Source organism: Myripristis murdjan, chromosome 21 (genome assembly GCF_902150065.1).
Source record: "Myripristis murdjan chromosome 21, fMyrMur1.1, whole genome shotgun sequence".
Classification (NCBI taxonomy): Eukaryota; Metazoa; Chordata; class Actinopteri; order Holocentriformes; family Holocentridae; genus Myripristis; species Myripristis murdjan.
Window position 1 is genome coordinate 29,631,109 of NC_044000.1, and position 16,798 is coordinate 29,647,906.

At 42.3% G+C, this 16,798-nt stretch overlaps 1 protein-coding gene across 2 annotated transcripts in view; it reads left to right on the forward strand.

Moving 5' to 3' along the window:
* Window positions 1-16,798, forward strand: part of LOC115379664 (contactin-associated protein-like 5) — a 72,662-nt gene that overhangs the window by 23,199 nt on the left and 32,665 nt on the right. For both annotated transcript variants that reach the window (XM_030080466.1, XM_030080467.1), the window contains exons 5-11: window positions 2,638-2,841; window positions 4,300-4,484; window positions 7,164-7,307; window positions 8,406-8,673; window positions 13,598-13,741; window positions 13,933-14,092; window positions 16,038-16,144. In XM_030080466.1, coding sequence (XP_029936326.1) covers window positions 2,638-2,841; window positions 4,300-4,484; window positions 7,164-7,307; window positions 8,406-8,673; window positions 13,598-13,741; window positions 13,933-14,092; window positions 16,038-16,144 — 1,212 coding nt within the window. The remainder of the gene's footprint in view (window positions 1-2,637; window positions 2,842-4,299; window positions 4,485-7,163; window positions 7,308-8,405; window positions 8,674-13,597; window positions 13,742-13,932; window positions 14,093-16,037; window positions 16,145-16,798) is intronic.

Sequence of the window (16,798 nt, forward strand, 5' to 3'; positions counted from 1 at the left end):
TTCAAATGGTCAGGTTTGTTTTTAATTGCATTTGCGCTTGTTTTCATGTCATCGAACGAATCGGACTGGATTCTGTACAAAATACAGGTGTAAAAAAAAAACAAAAAAAAAAAACCCTGCATGTTGAGATGTTGCTACAGCAATTATAACAATACGCATAAAAATTATACCCAATAGAGCCTAAAGCTGCCATTAATACTAACACTAATGCTAATAGGCTGCATGATGCCAATACTAATACTGCTAATAGCACTAACGGTAATACTAATCACCTACCAACATTAAAAACAACAGTAACAGAGAGCTAATTCTAACAGTGCCAATGCTAATAATGCTGACACGAATAGTAAAACTAATGCCATAATCACACCAATACCTAAATTAATATTATTAATGCATTCTTGTTGAGGAAGGAGAAAGTGTCTCTCTATCACTTCCCTCACCCAGATTATCAAAGCAGGTTGAGACTTTTTGGCCACAATCCCACCACTAATACTAATTCTAATGCTAATGCTAATGCTAATGCAAATTCTAATGCTAGTATAATGCTGTTATAGCTTACATGATTCTGTCATTGGGAAAGGTTACAAATTACGAATTGCCCTGTTAAAAATGTAATAAGTAATGTAACTATTTTCAATTACTACATTATAGTAATGCAATTTATCACATTTGATTTCTTTTTGATTACTATATTGATTTGATTATCATAAACTGGTCAACTAGATTTACACTGTAGAGAGTAAGGTTTGAGCCCCTCTCTGATTCACCCAGTGACCCAGTTTCCCGCTGTCGTCCGCTGACATGGTCACCTGCCTTGCTGCGGTCGGCGAGGCAGACCGGCTGCCCGGGGCTTTGATTTGATTGGCAGACGAGAGGCGGCACAAATTCAAACATGAGAATCAGTCAAAAAATGAAATACAGCAAAGGAAGACATTCCTGCAGGACGAAAAGATGCAAACAAAATGAATCTTATATTCTACATGTAACCTTTTTACCAAAAAATACATTGTGATTTAAACCCTGTCATCACCAACATTTTGATTAGTAACTGTAATTACTTACATTTTAATTACTTACATTTATTTTGTAATTTAATGCCACATAACTGGCTGCATGTCACAGTTTACTCCCCGACACGGGCCGTTATCATGTATATGTAAGTGTTTATCTTAATCCCTCCACCTTGTTTACCTTCCCTCCTTTATCTCTCTCATCACTGCAGTTAATACGCTGCAGCTTATAGCCTGCACTTGTGAGAAATAAAAAGGCTAGACTTCCGTGCTCGCGCGTGATAGGAGGAAACGCTGAGCAGACACAGTGGCCTGCACGGTAACATTAATAGAGACAGGTAATGACAAGCGAGCCTCAGCCTGAGCCATCCTAAATAAAATGAAGGGGAGTCACCGGGATGCCTCTCCCACAGATTGTGAAGCAGCACTAACTGGATGAGCCAGTGAATTACTGCACTGTGAAAGACAGTTATAATTATCCCTGAGTGAGCAGTTTTTATAATGCCCAACCGTTCCACAGCATGATTCCTTGTATTAATGTTGGATGAGGCGGTAGCTATATACCATTAATGTCTCACAAGCACCACGCTGAAGCTCTGTATCTATATAGATAGGTACACAGAAATCCCATATCTCACAGTATATGTGGAGAGTTCATTTGCAAAGGCAGATACCGTATCTCCATTTGTATTAGTTTCTGCAGCCCATATTTTTCCAGGTAATACCAATTTAAAAAAAAAAAAAAAAAAAAATCACTGGTATGCTAATCTTATGCATTGGCAACATGGCCTTTGCAATGATATTTGAACTTGGGTTCAGAAAAGTATCTTAGGAAAGGCATTTATCTGCTTTTGCAAGTAAACTCTACATGAATTACTGCATGAATTAATGGAATTACCAAAATTACCACCAAGAATTTCTATTCGGTCATGAGATTTGTCTTCGAGGAAAGTACTTTTGGTTACAAGTGAAGATGGAGGTGAATCATAGAATCATTTGAGTTTTTTCACATCTGAAAACTGTGTAGAGGAAGGAAGAAGAGAGAGAGAGAGAGAGAGAGAGAGAGAGAGAGAGCAACAGAGGGAGACAAAGTGACAGAGAGACAGACAGACAGGGAGCATTGCTATGCGGCTCTCATATTGTTGCATTACAGACTTGCAATCCATAAATTCATGAATCTATGCATGAGTGTCTCTCTGGAGCAGAATTATATATCGGTAAAGCTGAAAAAGCCCCCAAACTAATAACTGGTCTCAACCATGTTCTTCAGGACGCACAGGAATCGATTTCATCCGAACGGTAAGGGTGAACCAGCGAGCGTATAAGCAGAATAACAGGTGTGCAGCTGACATGGCGGCATCCTCCAGCGTAGCACAGCATCATCCATGGCGATACCACAGTAGCTTTACCTTTATGAAGTGTAAAATATATGTTTTATTCTTATTATTCACCAAAATAGTGTGTAACATAACTGTGTTTTATGCTTCTTCCCCATTATATTGCTATAATAAAAGCAGTGTTGTAATAATAATTGTAATCGCTGATGTAATAGGTGTTGAGGTTGTTATTATCACCGACTTTTACCCGAATTTCAGTGTATAATGCAACTTTATAACAATTTTAGAGTCGGACGTGGCGGACTTTGACGGCAGAAGCTCCCTGCTCTACCGGTTCAACCAGAAGTCGATGTCGACGGTGAAGGACGTGATCTCCCTGCGCTTCAAGAGCCGCCAGGCCGAGGGGGTTTTGCTCCACGGGGAGGGTCAGAGGGGGGATTACATCACCCTGGAGCTTCACCGAGCCAAACTGGCCCTCTACCTCAACCTGGGTGAGAAGCACAAACAAGGAGGCGGCGGCTCGGGGTCAGCCGGTGACAAGGACTCTCACTTTGCACGAGTGCGCAACATAAAGTCACACTATAGGTCAGAGTGAGCGCCGCCAAACTGATGTTAAGTCAAGAGAAGTAACAAAACAAAACATGCATTATCCCGTTTGTGAAAGAATCTTCTTATAGTTGATTACCACCGACCACAAATAATGTCAGCTGTTAAAATTGCAATCACTGGTATTACTGGACAAACACAATTGAATAAGCCAACGTAACAAGAGATCGACCTCTCAGCATAAACACGACTAAAGCACAATCACAGAAACCTTGATATTTGCAAATAATGTCAATCAGCATACTGCAAAAAAGAAGAAATTAAGAAATCAGTGTAATGGCAAACATATACCTAATTCAAGCTGTGTGTGGTCATTTAAACACACAGCGACATATCAGCTGATTGTCTGCTGGACCTCCATGACGGTACCAGCCGTGGCCGACGCTTTTGTGATGCAGTCGCACAGCCTGCACAGCGTCCGCGGGACACAAAGGGTTAACGCAGCCGGCCCGGGTGGGACGGAGGCAGTGGGTCACGGTTAACTGGTCAGCAGGGACCCGGGTGGATGAAAGGATGGATTGATGAGCCTCTTTATACCAACTAGCATTGTGGGAGGGATCTGGGGACTCGCAGGCTGTGTGTTTGTGTGCACTTGTGTGTGTCTGTGTGTGTGTGGACGTGTTTGTGTGTGTGTGTGTAGGCAGTGTAGGTATTCGCCCTGGCCTTTCCAGTCACCAGTGGGAGCATTACTCTCTCTCCCTGTACAGTATGTCCCTTCGTGCCTCCAGTTACTGTCTGTCTATCTATCTATCTATCTATCTATCTGTCTGTCTGTCTGTCTGTCTATCTGGGTTGTAAGGATTCAGTAAACCCATGGTTCAGTTTGGATTGTGGTTTTTGGGTCTCAGTTTTGTTTTTTTGGTTTGGTTCGTACATCTGGGGGGAAACAAAATCACACTGCTTTTTCCAATATTCTCTGTATTTTGTTATTAATATTGTTCTTTCCAAAAATACCATCTTTTTTTTTTTTCATTCAGAGATTTGGGGTAAAAGTATGAAAGCAAATATTCTTTCAAAGGCAAACGTCTACTTAGACTATTTAAAACAAATGTCAAAATCCTTTCCGTGTATTCATTAATTCATCAGCAAAGTGTGTGGTGAGATGGCTCGAGTGGAAGTCTCTGCAATACTTTCTATCTATCCATCTATTGTCACTCAGTACTTTGTGTTTGTGTATTTGTACACAGGTTTTTTTTTTTTGTACGCTGCTTTTCCAATTACCGGCGCACCTGAGCTCCTCTGCCTGGCTGCCCTCAGACATTTAAAGGTTCACACTGGTTCCCGCCTGAGCCCGGTCAAAGTGTTTTCATGCTGTTTTTCTCGTGCGCTCTGCCTGTTTCCAGACGACACCCGGCTGAGGTTCAGCAGCAGCCGGGTCGCCGTCACTCTGGGCAGCCTGCTGGACGACCAGCACTGGCACTCGGTCCTGATCGAGCGCTTCAACAGGCAGGTGAACCTCACCGTGGATTCCCACACGCAGCACTTCCGCACCAAAGGGGAAGGAGACTCGCTGGAGGTGGATTATGAGGTGGGTCTGCGCTCGCCCGGTGATATATTGCAGTGCGGCTGCTGTCTCCTTCCGCCTTCCGCTGAATTCTCCTCTTGAGTCCTCTTATTTCCCTCCTCCCCTCATCTCTTTTTGTCTCCGTCCTCCTCTTGTTCAGTTCATTTCAGAGAACGAATATATACAGCTGTGTGATCTGGGAGAAGTGGAAAGCGAGTCTCATTTGCTTTTGTGCTGTACACACTATGATGATTTAAGAATTTTGCTCTTTGAAATGAAATGTCTCATCCAAATCCTGGAACACTCTGGTGGAGAAACTAAGAAGAAATATGAAATGGCTGTTTAATTTTGACATCTTTAATTTAGATAAATTAATATATGTACATATATGGCGCTACACTCTACATCTGTCTCATAATTTATATGATTTATATAATGTACGGTGATTCATGACGTGCAGTATGGGCCCATCGCTCCACTTTTCACTGCTTTTCCCCACGCTATCTTCCACTTTATTTTACTGTAAAAGAACCTGATTAGTTATATTCAATAAAATCTAGTTCCTCCATATATTTTGCCGCCTCATAATACTGTTACAATTTAATAGTAGGCTGTGCTTGTTTGTGAGATATGTAAATCTGCCACCTAATCACAATAACCAGCATTAAGGCTTATCTGTGCTCTGAATAATCTCTGTTATTCTTACTCCCACCAAAAGTAGCATCACAACAACACAGGATGGTGTTTACACGGCAGCCGCCTTGTCATTGTTGTAATCACGTCACAATCAGATTTTTTGTGGGCATGTCAGCATGGCCAGTGTTTGACGGCGCTTCAAGTAGACATGTTATCATCAGTTGATCATTAATATAAGGACATTAGTATAGCAACTGCAAACACTGACACCCCCACGGAGAAAACTGACAGCACCAACAGGGCATTTATGTTTAACGTGTCCAAACAGGTTGGATTTGACAGGATTTTTTTGTTTGTTTGTTTGTTTGTTTGTTTGTTTTATGGCACAAACTGATTACCATAGCAAAATAAACTTTATTTATCTTGTAGATTTTGAACCATCAATGCAATGTGCTTTACAGTTAAAAAAAAAAAAAAAAATACAGCATTAAAGACAGGGGGAATAAATGACAATAAACCGCAAAAACAATCTCTATACCTATAAATCTGATCATATTTCAGCAGCAACCTTCTGAGTCTATACTGTAATGCAGTATAGAGTGACTCTCCACACCAGGGTTCAGGAACCTTTCATCCACGGAGAGCTGTGTTTTCCTTTTATCAGGGCATTTTCTTTTTTCCTGAAAAGCTCCTCCACTGCAAAAAGTCTCCTCTCTAACAAGTCCTTTAGTCTCATTTAGACTTGATTTCTGTTGGGAGCCATATGACTTCAGGCAAAAATGGCTTGTGAGCCATATGCACTCAGCGGCCACTTTATTAGGTCCACCTAATGCAACCCAATACGACTGCTGTGCCATAAAGTTTACTTTTCTGATGTCTATAATGCTCAGGTTTTCTTGTTGTCACAGTAACAGAGTTCATTCAATTCTATGTTTGGCATTAAGCTCATACTTAGTGCTGCTGTTGGACTGGACTGCATTTTATTGTGTTGGTGTTTCCACTATTCTGTCCCCCTCATTGTATATAAATAGGGAGGACAAAAAAATAGAAATACCTCTTCATATAATTTAGTCCAATACAAGACCTCTGCAAACTACAACCTCAATAATAAACATGGTATTCATTTTACACATTCTCCACAATGTCAGCAAACACTGGACATTATAAACTTTGTTTAAAGGTAGAATTTAAGGCAGAGCTGCTGCATTGAACTGCATTAGACTGTACAGGTGGAGCTGATAAAGTGTAGATTAGCACTCCTGGAGCTGAACATGCTCAGGTACAGGAACAAACCTATACTGTCTACCTGCAAAGTTTCCACTTCCATGTGAGCTTACTTCTTGCAGTAACACACACTGGCTGTTATCAAGAGCTGTTTTCGGCTTTTCCCTGCCCCTCCAAACAAACAGAGGCAAGCAGGGAGGACAAGGAGGGAGTAGCAACATCCTCCAACAGTCGGGGTTACGGGAAGTGTTGCCTGACAACAATTTTGAGAAACACAAAATACTACACATAGCACCTTTACGCTCCAGTTTGTGATTACACAACAGCACCCCATGTTGAACCATTATAACCCTACTACAGGCTTTGTTTATGTTTTGATTTATTGAAGTGATGCTATTTTTTTCACTAGCAGATGGATTTGTTCAGCTGTTCCCATGGTGCATTTACTGGCAAGGCTATGCATGCATTTTATGGGTATTTTGAGGCTATGAAACATGGTTTATCAGTGGTAATGTTTTAAAAGCAGTGATGTAAATGGCAAACAAAATTTGAGTCAATGTTTAGGAAAGCTGAACGAGTAAAAAGAGAGTAACTTTTTTAAAAATATATCTATAAAAACAAAAACAAAAACAAACAAAAATAAATATTAGCTTTAATTCTGTGGCCAATTTGGATTGAAGATTTTACCCTGTTGTTATAAAACAGGGTTTTACCATGATGACTAACAAGCTTAATGCCTAATGGAATGGGAATTTATTTGTAATATGATTCTGAATAAAAAAACAAAAACAATGTTATGAATATAAATTGTATCTAATGTAGAGTTTTATTCTGTCTTCAAAGCTGAGCTTCGGAGGCATCCCACTGCCTGGCAAACCCGGCACCTTCCTCAGGAAGAATTTCCACGGCTGCATCGAAAACCTCTACTACAACGGAATCAATATCATAGACCTGGCGAAGAGACGCAAGCCGCAGATATACAGTGTGGTGAGTAAGATTCATGGATTATTAAAGCATCAACAGTGAGCCGTGAGGTGGCCATGGCGTGGAGGAGGAGGGAAGTCAATGACTTTTTAATACTTAGAGCAAAAAGAGCAAAAAAAAAAAAAAACAGCAGTGAATGAGTTTTAATTGTCGTGGCTACAGGGTTTCACATTTGCCTAAACTGTGAGCTGAGCACATGTAATGACATTTGAGTATTTACATGAATTTGAGGGATTCAGGGGTACACGGAGGGAGCAAATCGATGTAAAAACAAATATATTTTTGCTTCATCATCACATTAAACCTGATCCTAAGTGCTGTGCCATTACATCCATGAATGAATTCAGCCCGGAGCAGGAGCTATCATTTGGAGAGTCCTCTTCTCCTACACAAATCAGATGGAGGTCAAAGAGCCACAAGCCACATTTCATCTCAGACACCCTCCACCCTCAAAATTCTGATTGCTATGTTAAAAGGCCTTTACTTACAAGAGAAAGAGAGAGAGAGAGAGGGAGGTAGAGAGAGAGAGAGGGGCACGTTTTGCTCACTGACTGCCATGATGGAATCTGTAATGGAATTTCAATAGGGAATTCTCCCGCAGGTGGTTGGGAGGGAATCACATTGAGAGTCAAAGAGCTATGATTGCTCTCTGCTGCCTTGCAGGCACTGGGATTGATAGGACTCTGACCTCAATTGACATGACTGGTCTTCGGGTGCATGTACCTAACACGACCCCGGCACCTCTCAGAATTGAAGTGTATTTCTTTCTTTGTCTGTCCCACCGTTTGTCCAAGCAGAACTGGTTGGGAGCAAACCGACAGTATCTCTGCTTCTTCTTTAAGGGGCAATTTATATTTCATACAGCCTCTGAACTTAATCATGGTCTTTACTATCATGGGGAAAATCCATCCTACTGCACAGTGAAAATAGCCTAAATGAAATAGAATAAGTTATTACGGCTGCTGTTTTGTTAATTATCTCAGTGTGAGTTTTTATGTAACAGTTTAGATGGTCGGCTTTAACATGAGTCTCCTAATGCATCATTAATGATGTTGATGAGGATATGGGTAAGTAAGCAGCCGTGGGTTCCTCGCTCTCCAGGGCAACGTGACCTTCTCGTGCTCGGAGCCCCAGCTGGTGGCCTGCACCTTCCTGAGCTCCAGCAGCAGCTTCCTGTCGCTGCCGGCAGCGGCGTCTGCCATGGGGGGTTTCTCTGTTCGTTTCCAGTTCAGGACGTGGAACCCAGACGGGCTGCTCCTCTCCACCCGGCTGAACCCAGAGCCCCAGAGACTGGAGCTGCAGATCAGCAACAGCCGGCTACGCCTGACCCTGCACACCTCTGGCCAGCAGAAATCTGAGGTCTCCACTGGTGAGGCTGCAGGCCACACACAGCTCTCTCTACAACACACCTAGCATTAACCATTACCCTAACCTACACCTAATCCTAACCGTGATCTCATCCCTAGCTCCCTAAAGTAGTGACACTATGTCTCTGAATCTTTTTCTTGAAACAAGTGAAAATCCAGTCGTTTCCAATGCAGTTTCACTTTTTTGAGTATTTCTTTTCTAGGAACAAGTATAAATATGTTGAAACAAGGCAGATCAAGAAAATGATGATTATGTCTATAAAATTCTGGAAACAATTGGATTAACAAGTGGGATTATCTTATTGCACTTGCACTTGGTTAAAGAAAAACAAGAGTTTAAGACTGAATATGAGACTAAATTACATGTTAGAACGGTGCAGTGGTGGAGCTGCAAAATGTCCTGACTTTGCAGTATTTTCCTCATCAAGACATTTGAATGCAGACACACACACACACACACACACAAGTTGACCCCAAAATGCTCTGCCCACAATATGAGCTGCACAGAGTCCATCTGGCTGCTTGTCTCTGTGCCTGAGCAGTGCGCTTGATGCTTTTTTTACTGAGGCAGACACAGAGCAACAGCACTGACCTAATCCATCTCACAGACAAGACACTATTTTCTGGTTGTTCACATGTTGTCCTTCATCCGCATTATTTCTTATCACCTCTGCCCTCAATAATATCAAACAATTCCTCATCTCCCTGGAATTGCTCGAAGAAAAACGTCATCGTCGGCATAGAGCCTTTTTATAAAGGATTCATGGGATGGAATTTCAAAGATTAACACAGATAATCATGTTTGATTGGGAAAGCCAGACTTTCAGCAGATGGCAGGCACAGAGGGAAGTGCAGACAGAGAGGACTGCTGCAGCTGGGGAACCTTTCAGCATGAAGGCTATGCTCAGTCAAAATTCATAAACCACAATTGGTTCGTTTTGAAGGCTGAGGCCCGTGCCAGATGAACCTCTTGCATAATAAGAGCGGCATGTGCTTTGACTGGCTTCACTGACACACATTCTGCCGTGGATCTGGAAACGGAAAAGGCTATTCTCCTCACCCACAAACTATCAAGGTTATTTATAATACTCTTTTCCATGGAAACAAAATAATGAAATGTTCGCCTACTAATATTCCCCTATGTGTTTAGATTAGATTAGGTTTGCCTCTATTGATTCGCCGAAGGGAAAATTCAAATGACACATCACCAGCAGCTGTAGTTAACATCAACATTAACATCAAAGCAAGAAATAAACATCAAGGCTAGAAAAAAAAAATGTCCTGAAAGAGATTGTTTCTCCTATATCCCTATAAGAAAAAACAGAAATCAATAGGCCTACCTAAATACAAAAAGGTACAGTAAGATAAAATAGGAATAGGAGTATATGAATACATATCAGAAGGTATAATAACTACTACAGCATTGATTGTAGTTTTTGGTATTTAGGTCAAATTCTTTCATAAAAAATGCATATTTATTATGCGTTGAAATCACAAAGTGGGCCTGAAATTGATTAATCTACAGCATCTTACCAGAGGAGTTTGACTTCCCCGCAAGAAGGATGCTGTGGATTTGTCCAATTTGTCCACATTAAATTCTGGTGTCAGTGCAATCAATAATGGGAAATCTTCTCCACAGAGGAAGTGACTAATTGAAACTTAAGAGTGAAATCCAAATTGTCTCATAAACAGCAGAGAGTGGGCACTTCGACCGGGAAAAACGCTTGACTTATCAACATCACATCTGTGAGATCTTTGGCCTAATGCACCATCCGACTTGGTTTGAGGTGAATTTGAAACAATGGCTTCTTGGCTTCTGTCGCACTCTTCTTCTCCCAGTCACGACGCTGCAGGATGAAGTCGCTCTTGCTGGCCACAGATCAGTTTATTGACATGAAAACAGTGTTGACTTTGCCCCTTTTCACATTAAAGGTTACGGCTAATGGTTAAGGTCAAGTTTAATTTAGGCAAGTGAAACAGTTTGGTCAAGGCTAGTGTTACGGTTAGGGATAATGCAGGGACACACTGGAGGGACTTTCCTGGGATTTTCAGTGTTTGCTTTCATTTGCATAGGCTTAAGAGTTTCCTTAACCTGAAGATCTTTGACATCCTGTGTGTACCTACACAGTCAGCATGTTGGTAGACGATTCTTACCAACTTTTTAAGGAAAATTTGTGCATCCAGTTCCAATACAACTGACGCCATAGCAGCCCCACGTGACATTTTTTAGGAGCCGTCACTGTCGTCACACATAAATGATGCCTGTAGCTGCCAGTAGGACGCCTATTAGTCCAAACCACTGTGGTTCAGCCACAAGCACTTAACTTGAAGCCTGGAAAGATGGATTCTTGCATGATCATGTTCTCATGAATCCAGCTGCTTTGCAAGCTAAGAGTTTCCTGAGAGTCATAAGGAACTCAAAGGCGAAACCATCCTGCAGCGTGACTCCTCAGCGACCCAGTTTTAGTGCTTCTAGGACTCTTAAGACAAAATAAAACATGTCTGATTGTGTTTCAAGAGATTCTCCAAAGATGTTGGGGCTTAAATACAAGTAGAAGAAGCAGAAGAAGCTGCAGTGAACAATCTCACTGAAGTCCTAGCTGTCAAATGTGGCACTCCTGGACAGGAAGGACAGTTGTTAACAAGTAATTATAATCTCTGTGAAGCAGAGCTAATTAGCTGACCACTAATTGTGGAAAGTACCACCCACAGTCCAACAGGTGGTGACATCACCTGACAGCAAAGACCCTGCTACTCTATTTTTCACAGTTAGAGGTATGGAGCCACAGAGATTTGGGTTTGGAGTTTACTTATTTTTTCTGTGCAGCCTTTGTGTGACATACAACTGCAATGTGGGGAGAGCTGCCAAGAGGTTTCCCTCAGTTTAGGTTAATAAAATTAGTGTAGCCTAACATTTTTAGCATTTTTAACATCTCTTTCCTTTCTCCAGTCAAGTCAAATGGAGTAACCTTGTGTAACCTTGAGCTGTGCTGCACAATCATTTAATTTCACCATAACCGCACTGCATACTCTTCTCACACTTACTCCGGTCTTCTCTACGAGAATCTTCAACCAGTAAGCAGCTGTTACGCGCACTACATGAATTGCTTTCAATATGACAAGTAAATAATAGAATAGCCTGAAGAGCACTGCAATGGCTGTCTGATAAAGTGGTGTATTTGTCCAAAGTGCACAGGAGCACTAATGTGGAAAGATTATTGATCCAAAAGGAGTGTTGATTCTACCTGGAGAGTAACTCTCACGCGAGCAAACCTCTTTGCCTTACCGTCAAAACAGAGGATTCATTTTGCAGTGTGGATGCATGACTGACAGCTCCTTATTATTGTGCATATATGCTCAGAGATTTGACAAGGAGGCTTCAAACAAAACAGAAAAAAAAAAAAAAAAAAAAACATGACGGACTTTGTATCAACAAAAGTGAACTTATTAGGTGCAGTTATGTCAAAAACATCCGAACGAGGATACATCAATATGTGACAAGGGGATATTGTAAATACAAAGAGGCAGGTGACTAAACTGTCTGCATACATTAAATGTTTTTTATGAGTGGCAGGATCGAAAATGACAGTTTTTGTGTCATTCTCCTCACTCCTCATCTACAGTTGCTTGTACAACATAAAAAAAATAAATAAATAAATAAAAAAAAATAAACAAAATGACATGATGAAATGAGCTCAATATCACAAAGCAGCTTTCAACAAAAGGACTGGGGGAATACTGTCATCAAACTGAGGATATTTCTGGGGGGCAGCAGTGGGGCTGAGAGATCTAGACTCAAACATCACTGACAGAACCACCACAGGGGAAATTACCAAGCTGGTAAAGAAGAGGAAAAATCCTTCTGTGATGTGTAGGCAAATTTTTTTTTCTTCCACATGTCAGGTGAACAATAGATACAGAGATCACTGGAGTCATAAAAAAAAAGACAGTAGCGCCTCCTTCACACAGATACGATGCAGCGGTGGCGACCACTTTGTATGTGCAGCCCTGCTACTTCGTCACTTCAAGCTTGGCCGGCGGCACGACAGCGAGGGACAGGCTAAGACAGATGTGAGCTAGTAAAGGGGAGGGCACCTCCCACTGATGGCGCTCGCCAGGAGTCCCTTGCGGCTGCGGTGCTTATTCCACGAAACAGGCAATCAAGTGGAGAAACAGCAGCCTATGGCACTCGCAGTCTTCTGGGATGATGATCCACTGTAAGCGTTAGGCATCATTGCATTTTGATAGACTCCATGAGTGGGGCTCGTGTATGTTTCCCCAGGAGTCGGGGCAAAAACTTGATGTAACACCCACCATTTATGACTCATTAAAATAACTCCCCGTCATTACGTGTTCTGCATGACCCCCTCTTAGCTGAGAGCCGCGGGACAGCCGCTGCATTTGCTGCCTGACATGGGACCGGCGCTGTGTCTCAGTAATTTTCACTCACAGCTGACATCGCTGCATCTTCTTCTTTGATAGCTATAGCGCTGCGAGATGGAGTTTGAGTCTCACTTTTTTTTAAAAAAAAATAAATAAATAAATAGAAATCGACTGAAACACGGTTCAGTGGATCAAGCTGACTCAGCTTATTATGCACTGGATTTGCATAGCGCTGTGCCAGGACTTCTAATTGATTGTCTGATGTCGTGAAGGAAGGTTACTATTGTGTGGTTTAGTAAAGCAGACAGAAAACTTTGGGTGAAGGATTAAAAAAGGAGGCAACCCATGCCCAGACGTTTCCTCATCCCGGTGGGAGTTATGACTAAAGCAGCACACCATGCAATGACACAAATTCATCAGTGCCCACTGGCCCACACAGAGCTCTCACACACACACACACACACACAGCTCACACACTGCTCTGGTCCACTAAATTGTGTGCCGTCTCATTCAAGTCCCATGTGAAATGTCCTTGTTGTTTAGGTCACCGAGTCAATGATGGACTCTGGCACTCTGTGAATCTCGATACAAGAAATCTACACATCAGCTTGACTCTGGATAATGAACCGGCTTCCACCATCGAACTGTGGGAGCAACTGGAATCAAGAGGCAGCTTTTACTTTGGAGGTCAGTGGCTGCTCGGAAGAAACTGAATGTGGTTGCAATGTAAATGTAGCACGGTTTTTTGCTAATGGCACGTCTTTAACCGAAACTTTCTGCGAGCTTGAGAGAGACTGATATTTTCCAGTGGCGTGATGTGATTTTTACTGTAAAACTGAAGGGCTGTCTGCCTGCGTCATGTATCATTTGCAAACCAGGCTGTCCTTCCACGGGATGTATGAACCCTACACTGGCCTTCCAGGGGTGTATGCGGCTCATATTTATCAACAGCCAGCCGATGAACCTCAATCATGTGCAGCAAGGGATGCTGGGAAACTACAATGAGCTTCAGTTTGACACATGCAACATAAGAGACAGGTAAGGAAGCTGCTCATACTCCTCATCCGCACCTGAACAGATGAAGACTGAATGCGCGGGAGTCAAAATGGACTCTCTACAGTGTCTGCATGGTAACGCAGACTCATCTCTGCTCACATTGTTAATTTGTTGATGGCAGCATGTTTTCTCCAGAGCATTCGGCGCCTGAAAGTCGGTGACATCTTGTCCAATAGAGACAGGCTCTCTGACAGGATCCTCCAATTAAATCGCAACGGAGCTTGGTAACACCCTCCCTAGTAGAGGACCCCGCTAACAAGCTGCTCCCTGTCCTGTATGGCATCCTGTCCCTCATTACCCTGCACTGTCGTGGGCCCCCGAACAGGATTAGTAGACCCGCAAGCTCGATGAATGTCACTGCAAGTTGCGTGGAACATTTAAAGGGAGGAGACAAACAAGTTAGCTGCCGTTTTCCCTTGTATTCGCCCTGAGGGGAATCCCTCTCATGTCAGATTTCAAACTACCTGCTTTCTGTTGCCCAGATTGCTCACCGCAGCCTGACTCAGACTCTGTCAGAGGATATGTGCAACAAAACAGATGAGCAAGTGCTAGTCTGTCAGTGCGGTAAAGGATGCACTGTAAGAAATGACGGAGTGATGGAGTGAGTTGTTATTCCCTTCCCAAACTGAGCTGCATGCCAAATAACTGTCTGCCCGTGAATGGGCACTTTCACATGTGGCATGCTGCTGAGAGCGTGATGTGCAGTGGGCAACCATGCAGTAACTTGCACTATGGTCTTTTTTTTTTTTTTTTTTTTTTTTGAACTGGAGAATTTATCCTCTGTTTTCATTCAGTTCTCTGCAAATCTTTTCTTTGATGCTCGTTCTACTTTCTCTCTCTGTGGCATATTTTAGGGTAATGACCACCGTTATGCTTTGTTAAGAGGATGGGAAGATTAACCTTTATGAGAGTTAATCTCCTTTTCTCTGTGTCCAATCAAACTTCATGACTCAATTTATGGCGAGTGTGCACTTCTGTGCACCGGCTACTGTAATTTCATGACCTGTGAGGGCACCCATGAACACAACAATAGAAATAGCTTGATGGTAATTAAAGCATTGGCTGCAACCTTATCCGTGTTGCGGCCGGCCCGCTCCACTGCAATTAATGGGCGAGAGATGAAAGTGTATGAAATTATAGATGCACGCTTGAAAGGCTGGCAATTATGTGAAACTCAAGGAGGCTTGAGGAAGGGACTATTAATCAGAAGAGTGTGGTTTGGAATTTCCGTGAAGCGCTTGTGTTCATATCCCGTAAACATGCACTCTAGTCTGAACGTGAGGCTGATGCTTCTTTTTATAGACAAAACACCACAATGTGTTAGCCGTTTTTTTTTTTTTTTTTTTTTTTTTCCCTCTAGTCCAGATCACACCACAACGTGAGACACGATTTTTTTTTTTCCACAATTGTTTAGGATTTAGCCGCGCAGATTGTGAATAAACTGCCAGGAAAATACAAAAGCAAGATTATCTCCGGTCTTCATTTATAGGGGCGTTCCAAAGCCTGTCTTAATAATAGCAGGGAAATGAGAAAAAAGATGATATATATATATATATATATATATATATATATATATATATATATTATTGATGAGCAGGAATTCTGCTCAGCTGTTAATGAAAATATCAGGCCAGCAAGCACACACAAAGCAGGGTTCTTCCATTGTTCGCAAATCACAGTGCCTCGGGGCCTTATTTGACCTTGTGCTTTGCTACCAACAAATATTCCTTTATCATTTTTTTCTCCCTCCTACTCGCTTGTTTTTATTTGTGCTTACAGTAATACTCGGAAAAAAAACTCTGTCTCTGAAATCAGGTAGATCAAAGTGCTGTAAAATTCCCTTTGGCACATTGTGAAGATGTATTAGATATTAGATCTAAGAAACTGCTGTGTAAAAACTGACTTTTTTTTTTTTTTTTTTTTGCAGATGCCTTCCTAACTTGTGCGAACACGGCGGCCAGTGCTCCCAGTCCTGGAGCTCCTTCTACTGCGACTGCTTGGGAACGGGATACTCGGGAGCGACCTGCCACAGCTGTGAGCGCCTCCTCTGCCTTCTTTCACTTCCTCGCCTCCGAGACTCAAACCCACCATTACCCCCCGCTGCCACTCCCATGTACCCTCCACGTGTGCTGAGCTGTGGCACTGCATTCAGCTCACACATCCTCACCCAGCTTACACCCACACCTCCTCAACTGTCACCCCTTTGCAGTGCCAGCGCAAGGCGAGACAACATGCCCTGGTTCAATTCAGCATGACCTTATAATCACTGTCTGCCATTCTCGCTGTTAAATATCTGAGAGTCTATTGATTTCAAAAAAAAAATAAAAAAAAAATGAAATACTACATCCTTAAATAGCGTCAGACTGACATATATATGTAGACGCTTTTCCTCGCAGGTGTCAATTCTTGACATCCTGCGGCATCCCCTTGATATTCAGCATGAAGCCGGGTTGTGTGTGTGTAATGTGTGTGTCTGTGTGTGTGTGTGTGTGTGTGTGTGTGTGTGTGTAAAACTCCCCTGCCCCAGAATACTGATTCCTTGTTTATATGCAGGCAAATGCAGTTGTCCTTGCATGTCGAGAGGCGACGTGACAGAAAAGAGCACCACCTGAATTAAAAATAGGCCCCTTTCCAACTTTGTTCATCAACTTATTCACATTATGCGCCGAGCGGTTTTGTTACATCTAG